General features: G+C 38.6%; 3 protein-coding genes and 1 long non-coding RNA gene across 4 annotated transcripts; all 4 read left to right on the top strand.

The window, feature by feature from the left end:
* Positions 1 to 172: 172 nt before the first annotated feature.
* Positions 173 to 869, top strand: LOC149025579 (histone H3.2). Its single transcript, XM_089143146.1, has one exon. It carries the CDS (start codon positions 228 to 230, stop codon positions 636 to 638), a length of 411 nt encoding a protein of 136 aa, XP_088999272.1. The 5' UTR covers positions 173 to 227; the 3' UTR covers positions 639 to 869.
* A 3,829-nt stretch (positions 870 to 4,698) lies between these two features.
* Positions 4,699 to 14,844, top strand: LOC149025577 (uncharacterized). The gene is given in 13 exon segments (XM_089145780.1): positions 4,699 to 4,924; positions 5,944 to 6,138; positions 7,184 to 7,577; positions 7,683 to 7,766; positions 7,934 to 8,067; positions 8,159 to 8,256; positions 9,705 to 9,793; positions 9,878 to 9,992; positions 10,369 to 10,523; positions 10,615 to 10,685; positions 11,393 to 11,507; positions 11,663 to 11,813; positions 11,816 to 14,844. Coding segments are annotated over 11 exon segments (1,263 nt in total). The 5' UTR covers positions 4,699 to 4,924; positions 5,944 to 6,138; positions 7,184 to 7,358; the 3' UTR covers positions 11,848 to 14,844.
* LOC149025578 (uncharacterized) lies at positions 13,561 to 14,360 on the top strand. The gene is made up of 2 exons (XM_089143588.1): positions 13,561 to 13,728; positions 13,803 to 14,360. Exons 1-2 carry the CDS (start codon positions 13,561 to 13,563, stop codon positions 14,358 to 14,360), a joined length of 726 nt encoding a protein of 241 aa, XP_088999714.1.
* Positions 14,845 to 15,632: 788 nt separating the features above from the next.
* On the top strand, positions 15,633 to 16,733 carry LOC149025576 (uncharacterized). The gene is made up of 2 exons (XR_016171447.1): positions 15,633 to 15,897; positions 15,977 to 16,733. It is a non-coding gene; the product is annotated as an uncharacterized LOC149025576 (long non-coding RNA).
* Positions 16,734 to 17,983: the final 1,250 nt, after the last annotated feature.

The following is a 17,983-nucleotide window of genomic DNA, read 5'->3' as shown; positions in this document are numbered from 1 at the left end:
CCGGTTCGCTATCCAAGCTGGCAATCCTTGTTAAAATTTTAAATGAAGTTCATCCGTCGATAGTATGTAAGAAAGCAACGGTCAAGATTCCGTGCTAATCCCGCCACAATTTCTAGGTTCTCCTATAAAGCCCCACAATTTCCGAATGGAAGGAACTTAACTTTTCAAAACATTTTCCCTCCATTTCAAATTTTCAGAACCCTAAACGCATTCCGCTTATCTTACCAATGGCGCGTACGAAGCAGACGGCGAGAAAATCTACCGGAGGTAAGGCTCCAAGGAAGCAGTTGGCTACGAAGGCGGCACGGAAGTCTGCTCCGGCTACCGGAGGCGTGAAGAAGCCTCACAGATTCAGGCCAGGTACAGTGGCTCTGAGGGAGATCAGGAAATATCAGAAGAGTACGGAACTTTTGATCCGTAAACTTCCTTTCCAACGGTTGGTTCGTGAGATTGCTCAGGATTTCAAGACTGACCTTCGTTTTCAGAGTTCTGCAGTCTCAGCTCTTCAGGAAGCTGCAGAAGCTTATCTGGTTGGGTTATTTGAAGACACCAACCTCTGCGCTATTCATGCGAAGAGGGTTACGATTATGCCAAAAGATATCCAGCTTGCTCGTCGAATCAGGGGTGAGCGTGCTTAAATGTGTATCTGCAGATTGTTATGTTATCGGAAATCTGTCTTGCTGATGTTGTAAAGTGAAGTTTCTGGTGGTAGGGTTCTGCTCTGTAGGCCTTTCTGTTCTTTTATCTCTTCAACATAGCCGTAGATCTGTAATCTGGCTGTTTATGAGCTCTTAATGGAAATTTAAGAGCTTGTGACATCCTGTTTGTTTCATGATTCTATAATATCCTTTACCTCATAGTTTACACTACTGATGTGCTTCACCCATTCATTCATTGTTTATGTTTTCAGTTAATCATCGATAGGATCCCTGAATACATTGTTAATTCTCAATTATAGAAGCTTGTTTCTGCTTAATCTGTTAGATGCTTGGTCAGGTTATTCAAATTGAAAAGACAACAATTTTCTTTTCTTTTTCACTTCTGTCTTGACGTCGCATCCTCTAAAATCACTATTGTGTGAGACAGAACAAACCAGGTTTGCTTTCAGTCTTGCTTGATGCCTTCTTCGATGCATAACCGAGCCGTCAAAATCAGACCCAACCACTCAGTTATAGCCCAAACCAAATTTGAATGGGCCGAATTTGAGTTGAGAGGCCCCAGTCCAGAACGGTTTTGGGCCGGTTTGGGCCAACCTGTGTGTGGCCCACTAGCCCATTCTTTGTGCTATTTTAACTTTGTTTCCTTTTACGAAACCCTGGATGACTTTATGTTATCAGTTATCACCAACTGTGAACAACTGAAGCCTAGATTACGGCTTTTCTTGTTTGATGCTGGATTAATGCTCTTAGATATCCATGACCAAGAAATGCTAAAGAGGCAAAAGGAAATGTAGTTGCCTTCACAAGTAGAATGTTTGACAATTTATGGGGAAAGACATGGCTTTACATGAGGCCTCCAAATAGGGACAGGGTTGAGAATTGATCCATCAGGGTACTGAAACATCCTTGTTGCATCAGCCATTTTTGGATCCTCGCATAAGTGATTTTGCATTTGCAACATCATACAAATATACCTTTTCTTTGTATGGAACTAATAGAATTTTATGCTATGTATTATGGGAAACTTGCATGACAATTATTGATACCAAAAACGATGAATTAAGCCATGCTATTAGCCAAATCGAGTCTAAACTGCTAGTCAACCTGGACCCAAATTGCATCGAAACTGTTATCTTTTCAAGTGGGTTGTGTTTGGGTTGTGCATTTATCAGCCCAAAACCACTCCAACCCGCACCATTGACACCCCTAGACAAATCTCTTATTGGACAAAAAAATGTATGTTTTTGTTGGAGAAAAAGCATTTTGGTCTAATGAAAAATTTGTCATAAACTCATAACCTTAGTAGTAGAGACCTTTTTTTTAAAGGTAAAAAAGTAGTTTATTAAAGATTAAAATGACGAGTTTGTTTACAACCTAAAGCATCAAATAATAAACACCAAGTTAAAAACAAGGGAGGATGGGAATCAGTCAAAAATTTATGTTGGGACTTTGCACCTTCCTTTGCAAGTCGATCTATGGCACCATTGCCCTTCCGAAGAGTATGAATAAACTGGATTTAATCAAACTCATGTGCTAAAATTCGACTATTGTGTATAAGGGCTTAAGTTTCAAGCTTGGTTCTATTTGAAGATGTAAGAGAGGATCTATGACATCCCAATTGTTTCCTTCGACAATAATAGTGGAAAGCTCCAAATCTTGTGCCCAAATTAGGGCTGACCTTACCGCAAATGCTTTTGCCACAGCTGCCGATTGTTCCCCACAACCTTTAAAAAAACAAAATAACATCGGCCCAAATTATCTCTCATGATGCCGACATAACCAACTTGAGTCTTAGAAGCAACATCCAAAAAAGAACCATCAACATTTATTGAGCCAACCTTCCTTGGATGCTATCTAGCGAATCATTCTGTTATCTTTGGAATTTGTGACCTATGGTGTAGGCTTGCTTAGATACTCTTCAGTTAAAATTGAAGTAGTGCGTGCGATTTCCCATGGATTATTTGATCTATGATTATGGATAGTTTGACTGCTGTTATTCCAAATTAATCCTAAAGCATTCATATGGAGATATAAATTTGTGCTTTCCTGTTGTTGTTTGTTGTGGTGTAAAATCAATTATTTTACGGAGAGTTTCAGTTGCAGTCCAAAGAGATGGGATTAAATGTGACCAAACTTGTTTACAATCTGCAGTCTAGAAAAAGATGGTGTGCATTATTGAGCTCAAACCCATAGACACAAACATGTTGTGGATATGACATCCTTTGTGTTTGAGCAACGTTGATGCTGAGACCTTGTCATGCAAAAATTTTCAAATAAAAATGATGATTTTAGGGGCTAGCTTGAGACGCCAAAGCTTCATCCATATTGTACTATTATGCTTCAAGGGTTGAGCTGTGCTTGATCTATATGCTAATGCCACACTAAACTTCCCAAATGCTATGAGACTCCATATAATTTCATTAGGTTTATCAACGAGAGGTAACGGAATTTGTGAGATCGCTTCCTCCAACTCTGGCGGCCACCATGCTTTAAGGATTTCTCTATTCCATGTGTGTGTTTGTTTATCGATGAAGAAAGAGATCTGTTTGGAGCATTTGGAGCTAGAGGTAACGGTGCTTGTTGAGGGTTAAGACAAGATATCCAATTATCTGTCCATGGGAGAATGACGTTACCATCTCCAACCAAGTGAAGTAACCTGATTTCATAAAGTCTCTTGCTTGTAAATCGATGGCCAACCCCATGAGGAGGTGTTGGTGGCCTTTGCCTCTAGAAAGTGTACATCTTTGAAGTATTTCTGCTTCATGATCAATCTTCCCCAAAAAGAGTGATTGGGATTGAGGAGCTCCCAAGCCTTTCGAGACAGAAGAGCTAAGTTAGTCAGTTCCATTTCTTTTTTAAAGTTTAGGCCTCTAGATCTCTTTGATTGAAAAATTGTGTTCCAACTTCCAACTGATTGTGTGTACCAAACTTTTTGTTTCGTTGGACCAAAAGAAATTCCTATTTGTTTTGTCCAATTCTTCCAACGTCGACTTTGGTAGCTTAAAGCAAGACATGAATGGGATGGCATGGCTAATAATGTTGCTTAGCTTAAAACCGACTTTCCTGCTGCACTCAAATATTTTGCCTTCCACCTTTGTACTAATGTTTCACAATGTTTTTTCTTTAATTTTTCATTGATTAAATGAATACCCAAGTAAATGTCCAATTTGGTTGTGGGTGTGATATGGAATTGAGAAGACATAATTCTTTATAGATTATAAGAAGTGTATGCATTATAGTGTGCACGAGTCTTGTTGATATTTAAATGTTGACCTAACCTCCTGTTGTAATTTGAATGATTTCATGAAAAATCCCCACTTCCTTCTGAGTAGAATGACCAAACATGATAATGTCGTCTACAAAAGCTAAGTGGGATAAGCTCTCTTCTCTCCTTGCAAGTTTGATCCCCTTCAACTTTTTTTGATTCTGGCATTTTTAAATGTGATAAGAACATTTCAGCACATAGGATTAAAATATAAGAAGAGAGAGAGACTTCTTGTCTCTTTTTTTTTTGGTAGAAATAGGTCTATATATTAACGCGTGACCCACGCAAAACATCACGATTACACAAATCCAAGAAAACAAGATCCAAACTAGGCCAAAGAGTCCGACACGCAACGGACACAACCTTACCAGCGAGGAAGTCAGCTACAGCAGCAAGAATCACCACATCCCACACTAAATTTTGAATATCCACTGGAATCAATTCCAGCTTGGTCACGAACCTGATCACTTCCGCAGAATCTGATTCCATCAGGACATTGCCAAAACCCTTCTCCATCGCAAAGCGAATACCTTCTCGCATTGCCAAGATCTCACCCATCAGAGGCGAGTCGAACTGGGCTGGAACCGCGAAACCTGAAATGGGCCTTCCCCCTGAGTCCCTACATACTAAGCCCAGCCCACTTCCATTTCTGCTTGTCTCAGTCCCTTGAAGGTTTGAAAGATTCTTGTTATTTTAGCGGCAGTTTTAAAATGCATATGTTTGTAACGTACGTTAAATAAGGTTAAAAAGGTAATTCTACAATCTCTTATAATTTTGTGGAAGGGAAAACCCAAAGCCCAAAACCCAGAAAGGAAACGATCAACAGGGATTCCTCTTCCTCATTAACCCAGCCGCCGTTCTGTGGAAAGAGATTCCTCTTTTTCGTGTTCTCTAACTCCGGTGACCCAGTCCATCGAAATCAGTTTGCCGTTCATCTCTTCTCCGTATTATTCGTCTCGGCATCTCTAGTGGTGGGATAGCGAGAAGCTGAGCAGTTAAGGTCAGTAGAATAAATCGGTTTTTATTTGTAGTAATTCTATCTTCAGATAATTCTTCTTGTTTTCGTCTTTAGCCGAAATTCATCAGATGGAGTTTTCACTTATGGGGATTTTTCTATGTTTTTGGATCTGCTCATGTATCCCATATTTGTTTTAATCAATTGATTTTTTTTTTTTTTTTTTGAGTGAATCCAATTTAATCCTCATTCCTGGAAACGGCCAGTCACCGTTTCTGGAATGAGGATTCAAAGACTCTGCTTGTATAAGCTTATCGGCTGTTTTCTCAATGAAACTTCCTTTTAGTCCATCACCAAATAGACGCTGTTACAACTTCTTATAGTTATCTGTAGAATGTCATTTTTCGTTTCAGTTTGTATTGTGCGGGGTTAAAGCTTCCAATCATCTACTACTGAAAAAGTGCATGATGACTGGTATCATTTACCATTTGGCTAATTTCCTGCCCTATAAATTAGCCAGATAGAGATCAGGCGCAGAATTATTTCCTTTTCCATGTTGTTGATCCTCAATTGTGATGCTAATGATATTTTGGCGCTTTTTCCAGTGTTATGGTAAGAAGTAACAGTCACTTCTTACAGCTATGGTCCCGTGAATAGATTTTTTCCTTTAGAATTTACACCATTGTTTGCCCCTTTTCTGCAAGTATTTAACTTCTGTTATTTGTAATTACACGTCCAAGAACTGCCTTGGTGAGTTCTCTATCTTTTCTGTATGTACGTTACTTTCCCTATTAAAAGTCAAATTAGACTGTTAGTTTCACTAGAGTTCTTGTTTCTTTCTCTCAGATATTCTGTCGGTTTTGTGTGGGAGGGGCACTTCTCTCAACCCTAAATCGAGTAAAAGAAAACAGAAAATTATCTTGATATTTTTTTAATAAAATTTGAAATCCTGGTGTGATCAAAATTTTTAATACCTGGAATAATATGTGTATCATATGCTTATTTAATTGAAATATAAGTCGCAAAAACAAGTTCCTAAACCTCAAAACCTTAACCGACTTCAGGTTCAAAATTCAGAACCAAGCGTTGAAGCAGGTAATTTGGAGTTCGATTTTGGAATCCTAGCTTTGTAGCCTTTCTTCATCAGCACTGTTTCCGAATGTTTTTGTTTGCACTCAGTGAGAAGCTCCAGCTTGTAGAACTCCATCAGTGACTGTAGCGGTGGTGACTCATTTTTCCTCTTCTCTGGCGCTGTGCAGGTACCCTTTGTCCACTACTACTCCGTCTCCATTTAAGTCAATAGGGGTCTCTCTCCTATAAGTGTTTTCTTAAATGGATGCATCTGTCTCTCAGACAGATGTATCAGGTGTGCATTTATGTGGAGCCCTGGGGGTGTTGAAGCAGTTTATCTCCACCCAAATCCAATAAAGAACATACCAAATTATCATGCACTTTTTGAATCCTATTTCAAATGTATGCGGGGTCAAAAATTTTACACAAGGAACAATATATGTGATTTACCGGGGCCTAGCGGAGGATGTAGTACCATTCTGCCGCAGCCAGAGAGAAAAAAAAGAAGTTAGAAAACAGTCAGCATTTGCAAACTAAAATCATGGAATTAAACTTACAAAAATGTGTTGTTAACATCTCATGTTCTCCTTTAGCAGAAAACAGGGAATGAACTAACAAATTATGGATTGATAGTCTTATAAAGGGAAAACAATTACAACTGGTCTATTAATTGTCGGCGTTCATTTCTTGCAAGTGAAACAAGGCAGGGATGAAATTTGACTGGGTTTGTTAAGCCTGAGACAACAGTGATGCCACTATCTTGTAGGTGTTGAGCATGGATTATGGAGCTGCTAATTGTCATATACTTATGTGGTTGGCGGTCACTTCTGTTTTTTAAATTTCATCTATTTATGGAAACTTAAGTGGTTCAGATCATCATGACTTGTGAGCCTAATCTGATGATTAGAACCTCCAAGGATTTCAAACTAGTAGGTGTTTTTTGTTTTTCACTGCTAAACTCAAATTTTTGTTGGCTTGTCACAATCTTGAACTCCCATAGCCATGTTCTTGTGTACCCATTGTTAAACATGAATAGCTGAGTGATTGAATATGAGGAAGTGTTCTGCTGAATTAAGCTGTGTTATTGTATGTTCGTGTTCTTGCATGTTCATTTTACAGTGTTTCTAGTTTGTTATCATCTATTATATTATGTTTATTCAGTTGTTGACTCCACATGCCATTATCTAAGAACCATTAAAACTTGAGTGAAAGTAGTGGTGGTCATCTACTCAGGAACCCTGCCTCTCCTATTCAAGTTCTAAATTGAACAACTGCAATGGATAGGCTTCAATGTGTGACATGCCAACACTTGCCTATTAGAACCTGGTAAGCTGAATCTTTGACATTGAAGCATCCTTGACACTTCCATTCTGAAAAGATAGCATAGGAGAATCAAACTAGAAAGAAGATGCCACGGATATTGGAATTGGAAGCAGAAGGAGATTCTGTAGATGATTTCAGTTCTCTCCAAATCAAAGAGGAAGAAGAAGAAGAAGATGAAGAAGAGGAACCAGATGATGAAGATGAAGAAGAGCAAGATCCCGTGACTTTAGGTTTTGTTGAGAAGCCTAAAGGTCCTCATTCTCTTCTCCGTCAACTATTTCCAAGCAAGGCTGGAGGAGTGCCTGTATGTATTTAATTCAGGATTTCCGCATTTTCCTGTTACTTATAAATGTTTTTGATACAGTGAGCTCTCTTTGGATTGTTTAATATCCTCTTTTCATGTCTGCAGGCCTGGTTAGACCCCCTTGATTTGCCATCAGAGAAATCTCGTGTCTGCGGTATCTGTGGAGACCATTTACAGTTTCTCCTTCAGGTGTTGTTTTGCTTCTTATATTTATTTCTGCTCCTCACAAAAATCTGCATTTTTCTTTTTTCTGATTTGTTTTCAACTCCTAGGCATTTGATTCTTCCGTTTACATCCATGATATTCAACAAATTACAATATAAAGAATCAACAAAGTCTAATGGTTTTGCTGTTAGGTATATGCTCCAGTTGCTGAAAAGGAATCAACATTCCATCGTACTTTATTTGTGTTCATGTGCCCATCAATGGCATGCCTTCTCAAAGATCAGCATGAGCAATGGAAGCGTGCTCCAGACAAGCCAGCACGGAGGTGCTTTTTGGGAAAACCTTTCTTTTGGAGCATATTTGCATATTCTTCCTTTAAGTTGCAAGTGTTCCTGACACTAAAAATGCTTTCTAAGTGTGAAGGTTTTCCGTTGTCAGTTGCATCGTTCAAATCCCTTTTACTCAAGTGAACCTCCAAGACATGATGGGACTGACAAACCATCCACAGTTGGAGGTACTCTTTCTATTTTATTTTTTGAGTGGGCTCTCATGCCTTTTTTTTCGAAGCCTTTCGGTAACTTCTAATTATACTTTGTAATGCTCAGAGTTAACTGAAGATTTGAGACGATTATTATCTTTGTTCTCAGGGTTCTCCGTAGACCATCTGGGCAATCATTGTGTTTATAATTGAAAATGGGTACTAGATAGTTATGGTAGAAGGATTTATAGGCTTATAGTTATAGCTGTTCTCTCATAGCTGCTACTAAAGTATGCTTATTAGGCAGATATGGATTTTAGAAGAACAGTGACGGAAGGTTGCATAATTTACTTTTCCTTAGCTTTCTGACATGGTATAATTCTTACCCAAAAGAAATTCATCTCTACTCCATCCCAAATGAAAACCAGAATTTGTGGTTATGATTTATATTTATATTTCTATAGAACACGTGCGCAAATGAGTGGCAAGGCCCGTTGATGTGAACCACCCAGACCACCCCAGGAGAGGCTGAAAGAAGACCTAGGGCTGCAGCTGAAACCCCTCCTGTCGTTCATCTCTGATTGTGAAGACTGCAGAAGAAGTAATCATGTCCGAAGGATCATTATTGACCCAATGGGGACTTCCCAGCGGATTTGAAGTCTTCTAGGAAGAAAAAGAAAAAGCATAGGACGATATCCTTGTCTGGTGCCTTTATTCTCATTTATGTGTTGCTTTGGTTGTTAGGTTGGTGACTCCTTTGTCTTGTTATTGTGGTTTGGCTGGGCTCTGCCCTTGGTCTCTTGTATTCTCTCCCACCTCCCCTTCTCCTCCTTTGGTTAATGAATATTTTATTCATCCCACCAAAAAAAAATCATCTAATTCTGTATCTATTAGTGACCGGCCAAGCATATGATAAACATTTTCATTTGTGTGCCAATAATTTAATAAATGCATGTAGTTAAGTTTGAACCATTGGGCATTCACAGGTCATCGTGAAGTCACGTAACCTTGCTATAGGATTTGTTTTCTGGAAGTGAAACTAGCTTGAGCATGAGAAATCAGTAGGATAGAATAAAGGTAATAGATTATAGGATTTGTTCTGCATTCCACTCCCTGTGGCCCTTTGTTTCGATTACATCCTAAGATTTTTTTTTTTTTTTTTTTTTTTTTTTATTTTGACTATTGATAGAAAAAATGAAAGAAAAAATGAAGTAAATAAATTTGAACAAAAGACTGAAGGGGGTTTATTTTGGATGAGGTTTCACTCTTTTTCTTCTTTGCCTGTGGTCATCAATTCAGGTTGAAATTTATACAGTCTAAGGGTTCAATCGTTGGATAGCCTGGAGCAGATTTAGGATGAATATACAGTCATGTCATATGTCTGACTCATGCCATATTAGTTGCAGAAGTTTGTGAAAAGGATATATAATGCGTCCTTCAAAATTTTCCCGGTAGTCTCATTGCTTCATGATGTCTTGTTTTAGCTGCACTCTGTTGTTGGTGTGGTACATGGAAGGGAGATAAAGTCTGTAGCAGTTGCAAGAGTGCACGCTATTGCTCAGAGAAACACCAGGTAATTAACAATAATGGATCTCAAAATGCTGGCTTGTGACTTGGATCAACCCCTTGAAAATTTGATGTTTTTCCATTGTTGCAGATGATGCATTGGTGCTCAGGACATAAAGCAGACTGTCAACAAATCTGCCTCTCCTCTACATCCTCCAACTCTAGCACTTATGGCATTAGAACTACAACTGGAGAGATAAGCAAAGGTGGCTTTGATATGAATGATCTTGGTTAATTTGGTAAAATGCCCTCAAGTATTTTAGTGCACCTAATCCTATGTATGTGACACGTATAAACCTTAAACTTCTGTTAGATTAGGCAATGGCTTGATGGTTGCATCTCACTAATAATTCAATCAATACTTGATTTTAGTACTTGGATTTGTAGAGAGAGATGAGTTGTGATTGGAAAGTAGGGTTACAACTGTATGATACCTATAATCTTAAGTTGGTTACCTAGCATTCAAACATAAGATTCTGGTCCAATGCTTTGACCGTGAATTCTCAAATATGATCTGTTATATTCCCGCTACTTCCTGTACTTGTACATATGTTCACCAGTCGTGAATTTGTTCAATAGCAGTTGCCAACAAAGCTTTATGGTCTGAATACGAAATCATAAGCGAGGATGAAGACACATTTAACACTGAGGCATCTGAAGGCAATGACTACTCAAATTCAGTGGTTTCCAATGGCCAGCTGGATGAAACAATGAAGTCACTGTTAGATACTTTTGAGGTATGCTTGGGGTTGCATTGCACATCTGATCTTTTCTTCTTGTTTCGTCTAGTGGGGTCGTAAATGGTTGCTTTTTTGATTTGGATGCTAGGGAAATGATGATCAGAAATGCTTGGCTCTTTTCCAAGAGCGCATTGCTAAAGCTCCGGAGCAAGTAATGAGGTGAGTACTACTGAACTGTAAAAAAATGAGCTCTCTGACTCTTATGTTTCAATTTCAGCCTAATGAGGAACCTAGGTATGGTATGATCTTACTCATGTTCATCTCTGCTCAAATTGCTGTGCACCTCTGTGTCTCTCTCCATCACTATCAGCAGTTGTTTTCAGGAATTTGATATTCTTGTAGTGCAAAGAATTTTCACTTTCATGAGATGCTGATAAATCTTCTCTCATCTGATTAGTTTTAAGGGTTTCTAGAATGGTGTATGTTTGACATAAGTTGTGGTGGGATAGTTTTTTACCGGCCATGATCAGCAATGACACAGTGGATGTGTCTTCTATTCAATTTTATGACCTTAATAATTGCACCTAGGTATTTTCATTTGGTACTCTGTAGTAACCCAACCTGCCACCCTAATACCTCCTCCCCCGCCCCTCTCCAACAACACTTCCCCCCCCCCCCCTGCGGGGTGGGGACAGAGAAGAAAAGAGAGATGAAATCTGTATTGTAGTGAGTTGACTATGTTAGCAACTATAATCATGTTTCTTCTTCTTTAGTGGACAATAATTTATTCATTCTTCTCAAGTGATAGCATCAATGATGTTGACTGATTCTATACTTTCTCTTTCCTGTGGTTCTACCAGTAGATGGAGAGACTAGGCTTTATTACAGAGATTGGATCATTGATTTGCATTATCAAATTATTGCAGGTATTGTAGGGGTGCAAAGGCCAAACCATTGTGGCCCATGTCAAGTGGCCGTCCATCAATGGCAGATATTCCTAAATGCAACTATTGTAATGGTCCACGACATTTTGAATTCCAGGTTAAGAGATCAATCATTCCCTGTCTTGATTTGAGTGATACAATTTTGCAATGGTTCAGCTAGTTTATCTGTTTACACAAATTTGCTTGCTCCGTTGAATCTCTCTTCCATGTCTGTCATTGTGATGACAATCTTTCATTCCGATATATGCGCAGATCTTGCCCCAGCTGTTGTACTACTTCAGAGTGAAGAATGATCCAGATTCTCTTGATTGGGCAACCATTGTTATTTACACCTGTACAGCATCTTGTGAAGCAAGGATCGGGTACAAAGAGGAATTTGCATGGGTTCAGCTGTATTCTCCTGCTGGGATACCCTGATGCAGTCACTACTTATCTGAAACAGGTCAATGCCATCCGTTAGAATTAAGCATGTTCGTGTTAAAAAGCTTTTGCTTCTTTATCCTAATAGTTGTAGCTTAGCTACTATGGCAGAGTTTGTGATTGGACTGTTTGTCCGATGTATTCAAACCTCAAAGAAATCTCAAAAACGGGTTTTTATTTGCTGCAGTGGTTGCTGAGAATATATAGCTCCTGAATCAAAATTCCGAAGTACAGATACATTATAACCCAAGGTAGGTTCCAGCATGCATTATGACCAAGGATCATAGTACAGTAAAATTTATGCCTCCATGCATGCTGACAGGAAGGTCTGGTATCCTTGATTTCATGTAATTGGTGAATGCATCATAAAAATGCCTAAAACAGTATGACTATTAGTGCTTCACTAAGCGTGTGACCCATCATGCTACTCACTGCACGATACCTGGCAGTCACTGCAGATTTTGAGAGATACTGCAGTAGCAGAGTAGAACTAGGAAAAAGTGAATTGTTTTTCTTTTTCTTTTCTTTTCTTTTGGTAAAAGGGAGAAGTTAAGGATTGTTACTTTGAAAATAAAGGGCAAAGTTAATGTATATTGCAATATGATTGAGAGCTAAGATCAATGAGGGTACTGTAATATATGTCTACCAGAACTGATCTGGAGCCCAGAACTAGCCATACTCCATTAGGCCTCTACCAAGGTCAAGGTAGGGCTGGGTGGGATTTACTATTTAAATGCTAGCCCATGCCTACCAAAATAAGGGCCGCTGGGAACCGGCATTAATTAATAGCCTAAATAGAAGAAACTTAAGCTTTTCAGGTTGCCTAGCCAAGATGCCCAGGATTCTCTAATATAACATTTAGGATATCCTTTCTAGCTACCAGTTTATCTAATGAAGTATAATACATCAATATTTATCACGTAATGGTACAACCATTAGTATATCTTATAGAACAGTTTGAATTAATGTGCAGCATTGTGCTGTCAACGGTCAAGATTTCAAGCAAGTGCTGCTCATTTAATGGGCAACATGTGCTGCACTACACATTTAATGGGTAGCACAAATGGAGGAAATGGTTAAAATTGCAAAAGAAGACTTTCTGGTGAAATTTTAGTTGCACTTCAAATCACTGTTTGAACAACTTATTACATACTAAGACTTGAAAATTTAGATGCAAGAGACTGATATATGATCATGTAGAGCTTGCACCAATAACGTGGGGGAACCAACACAAATGGAACATTGAATTTTTCAGATTAGAAATCTTTTTTCCAAGACTTAATCATATGGTGATAAGAATCTACAAGTTAGCAACAAGGAATGTATTTCCAAGCTGAAGGGTTGATGAACCCTGTTTCCTTATATTGAATATCAGAAAAGATAATGTAATCTAAAGACCAACGGAGAGTGATTACATTAAATGGGTTTCAAAACCAGTTTGTTTTTTGAGCAAACCAAAAACCGTTGCTCGGGTAGAGGTTCCTGGGGCTGCAATTCCCATCAACTGCGCAATTATTTTGCATTTGATATTTTAAAACTCAATCACCCATTACCAACCTATTCTATTACTTGTGTCCATACCCTTTTTGTCTCTATAGTACCAAGTTGGCTTATGGTTACGACTTAAAATAACCGAAGAATAAGAGATTTGATACAACCCAGTAATCCTCCTGTAATAACCTGTCTCATCAGATAACCAGATCGAGAGAAGAACACGGAGAAGTCAATCAATGGAGTTTGTAGCGGCACACATTGACCTAATCTTGGTCCCTGCAGGGCTCTTGATTATGTTCACTTACCATCTTTATCTCCTCTACAGAATCCTCAAATATCCTGCAACAACAGCTATCGACTACGAGAACCACAATTGGATGGCCTGGGTTGTGACAATGATGCAGGTAGCTAGTACTATAAAGTTAGGCTCTCTTCTCTTCTCTTCTCTGGATATAATCTTGTCATATCTAATTTGCAGGGTGACACAGATCATACAAGCTTAGCGTTGACAGTTATATCTAGCAACACATCAAGTGTGACCTTCTTTGCTTCCCTATGCCTTACACTGAGTTCTTTCATAGGAGCATGGGTGGGGAATTCCAGCACCAAACCTGTCAACCTCGTATTCATACTGGGAGACACTAGTGCAGCCACCCTTTCCCTAAAAAACATAAGCATGCTCTTAGCTTTCATGTTGGCCTTTGGGTCATTCGTTCAGTCGGTGAGGAGTTACGTTCAGGCCAACTCTTTGATAAGCATGCCCAAGACGGCTGTGCCAGTGGAATATGTGCAAAGGTTATTGTTAAGGGGGAATAATTTCTGGCAGCTTGGGCTGAGGTTGCTCTACTTTGCTCTGGCCTTTCTGTTTTGGAGTTTTGGGCCGATACCCATGTTTGCATCCTGCGTTATTATGGTGGTTCTTCTCTATTTCTTGGACTCCAATTCGGAACCGTTGCATCTGTCTCAGCTGGTAGCTAAGCTTCCCAAGAAGGAGATGAATGAGGTGAGGCTAGGACATAGCCGAGCACCAAGGTGATCAGAAATTACAGAAAAGTTCCTGAAACTTACCTGTATGTACATGCGATCTGTGCTTGTATTATGCGGTCATGTTGATGTTAGTGGGAATTTTGTGGACTTGTACATAATGGAGTGCATTAAAAATGCATTATGGATAAGCTTCCTGCAGCAAATGCTTATGTCTATTAAAATGATTTAGACCACCAGTTTACAATTGAGAATCCTGAGGTTGACAGCTTAATTGGGTATCTTTTCCAAGCAAATGGAGGGGCCTCACTGATTCTTCCAATAAGAAAACGGAGGCGGTGGAGAGACTATTAAGAAAAGAAATTCTATTGAGTGTTTGACACATCTGCTTATATAAATTTATTGTTTTAGATAATGTAAGTTAGAGACTATCTATTGTTTTGGGGTCAAGAGATTCAACACTTACGTTATTTTATATTCGGCCAGGAACAAGTTCACAACACCCTCAAATTGCATCAAAATTCAAAGGGTGTAGCAGCTGGGGTTCCAACCCAAACTTAAGAAGAAAAACAAAAAGAAAAAGGAAATTAATTTGAGGATTGTGGGTTAAGGAATAGGTTATTGGATCGCTAGTTCATATGTAAGTTGGTGGAGATCGATATCTATTCCTGATAGATCCCATGCATATCAACTGGTGGATATGGATAAAGATATGAATAAAGATATGAATATGAAAAATCTAGTTTCATAAAGAATAAAGAAAGTTTCCATCCATGATTACGGGTCAAACCAGAGATTGAATATGAAAAATCTAGTTTCGTAAAGAAGAAAGAAAATTTCATCGATTACGGGTCAAACCAGAGATTGATATCCATTTTTAAAACCCCAGTTGCAAATTTGCAATACCTTGAATTTCAATTTTCATTTTACCATTAAAAAAAATTCAATTTTCATTATGGAAAAAGACAACTCTATATGCTCAAGTGCAATGATAGTTCTTGTATGTAAATATAAGACCATATAAAATGTCGACTCTATACCGATGCATGGGGAGGATATACGAGGGTGTGATCAACATTTCATAGAAACCTATGTTAATGTAATTAGATAAGATAGTTTCTCCCATCAATTTAATATTCACCTTTGATAAACCCATTACGCATTCCAGAATTCAGAACATATACTATATAACAAGTTGGTTTATGATTATGGCATGTGATGTTCTGAAGTCAATAATTCCTTAAACTAACCCAAATTAAGAAGAAAGCTACAAGCAACCTATATATATAGTCTGTACTTCCTTAAAATAAGCCAACGAAGAAAAGCTACAAGCAACCCTCCAGTAGTACTGATCGTCTCATCTCTCCAATATTCCGAATTTAAGAGAGATTGAACAGAGAACAAGATTGAGAAGGAAACTAATGGAGTTTGTAGAGGCACACCTAGACCTAATCTTGGTCCCTGCAGGGCTCCTGATCATGTTCACTTACCATCTCTATCTCCTTTATCAAGTTCTAAGATACCCTGCAAAAACAGCAATCGGCTATGAGAACCACAACTCGATGGCATGGGTGGCGACAATGATGCAGGTTCCTACTTCCTTCTCTTCTCTAGCTGTGTGTTGTCTTTTATCATATCACATCATATCATATGATATCTAATTTGCAGGGAGACGTGGATCATAAAAGTCTAGCACTCTCTGTGATATCGAACAACACATCCGGTGCAAGCTCCTTGGCTTCTGTGTGCCTTACACTGAGCTCTTTCATAGGAGTATGGGTGGGAAGTTCTTCCAGCAACCCCGTCAATGTTGTGTTTTTAGTGGGAGACAAAAGCGAGGAAACCGCTTCACTTAAAGATGTGAGCATGCTCTTAGCTTTCATGCTGGGCTTTGGGGCTTTCATTCAGTCGATGAGGTGCTATGTGCAGGCCAACTCCTTAATAAGCATGCCTAGTGCTAGTGTACAAGTGAGCTACGTGCAGAGGTTGATGTTGAGGGGGAATAATTTCTGGCAGCTTGGGCTGAGGTTCCTCTACTTTGCTACGGCTCTCTTGTTTTGGAGTTTTGGCCCCATTCCTATGTTTGCAGCATCCGTTATTATGGTTGTTCTTCTCTACTTCTTGGACTCCAATTCACAACCCTTGCATCTATTCCAGCCGGCAGCTAACCTTCCCTCCAAGACAGTGGTGAAGGGTTAATTGGGTTCAGGAGTAGAAGTGGAGCATAAGGGGAGAATGGTAACAAAAAAATTTCATATGAAAATGAAAAAGGTCGCTTGACTCAAGAAATTTATGGGATGAACTCATAAACCATACTAGAGTTCTTTTTTCCTTTTATATCTTTGTAATAAATTGGAGTTACCCTCTACAATTAGAGTGTGAATAATAAGAAAGAAAGTGAAACCAAAGCAACATTTAAGTTGAAGTATTCAGTACCTCATATAGAAGGATGTTATCAATATTCAAACTAGCAAACCAACATACGTTTTACCAGGAAAAAAAATTAAAAAAAAGGCCTAAGTATACAAATTTGATAATAAATTTCACTTTAATTATCTGGATATTACATTCACCAAATATGACAAAACATGGGTAAATAAAATCATATAAGGATGGTAAAAACAAATTTCACAAGAATTAATTCATGCCAATGGGATGGATAAAGTTTAATTCAGATGCCCCGTTCATCTACAGAGGAGCGCAAACTAGAGTAGGCATTGTGGCATGTGATCATATGGGATCGATTTTCCTTGCATATCGGACCCACTTTGCATTGGTTGAGTGATGGTTGGTGAAGCTTTTGGTGTTCGAGCTTCTATGTTGTAAGCAGTGCAAGAAGATTGGAAAAAGCTTGTGTTTGAAACTAATAGCTTAGAGGGGGTGAAATGCTGCTTAGAGAATTCCTCTTCTCCTCTGGCATGTATTGCCACTATCATTAGAGATATATTGCATTTATCTTCGTACTTTGAAGATTGTAAATTTTCTTTTGTTTCTAGGACCCGCAATACCTCTCAGAAGTCCTAGCCAAGAAGTCCCAGTGGGTAGAGAAACCAACTGTTCGGTCGTTTTCCACTCCCTGGTTCTGTAGTCTTGGTTGCTCCTCTATAAATAAGTTTTCTTACAAAAAAAACTACCAGCCAGATTGATGTTTGTCTTATTGAAGACAACCGATAGGGTCATGTTGATTTAAATAATCTGCTTATTTTGGCCTATGAAATTAATATCAATAAACATGAAAACAAAGCAAGGAATCAATGCATTGATTAGTTAGAAACCATTTCTTCATTTTTCGGTTGGAGGATTCATAAGAATACCCATTATTGAATCAAAGCGTCAATTAGCATGAGCCGTGGAGTATAATGAAAGAAAAGCCATTATTTATATATTAGAAAGGAAAGAGGATCTTCCACGTTCTGGTTTAATCAAATTGAAATCTTTTTATAATTAAAAAAACACCGCAGCCTAAGATTGTTCAACCCTAACAAATCAGAAAATCTTATTTTTATATTTTCAGGGGAGACAAGAGGGTGCGAGGAAACCTTCATGTGAAGTTCATATTTTTTATATGGAATTTGGAAATCATAACATGTTAAGAGAGCGTCATTGGCAAGATAAGTAGGATTCACATCCTCTGCAGCCAAATGGGTAGGTGAGCCCAAATGGGTTTCTTTTATC

Source organism: Hakea prostrata, chromosome 2 (assembly GCF_041222555.1).
Source record: "Hakea prostrata isolate BN-2017 chromosome 2, UWA_Hpros_2, whole genome shotgun sequence".
NCBI classification, from domain to species: domain Eukaryota; kingdom Viridiplantae; phylum Streptophyta; class Magnoliopsida; order Proteales; family Proteaceae; genus Hakea; species Hakea prostrata.
The sequence above is the reverse complement of the archived record's forward strand: the minus strand, read 5'-3'. Positions and strand labels throughout refer to the sequence as shown.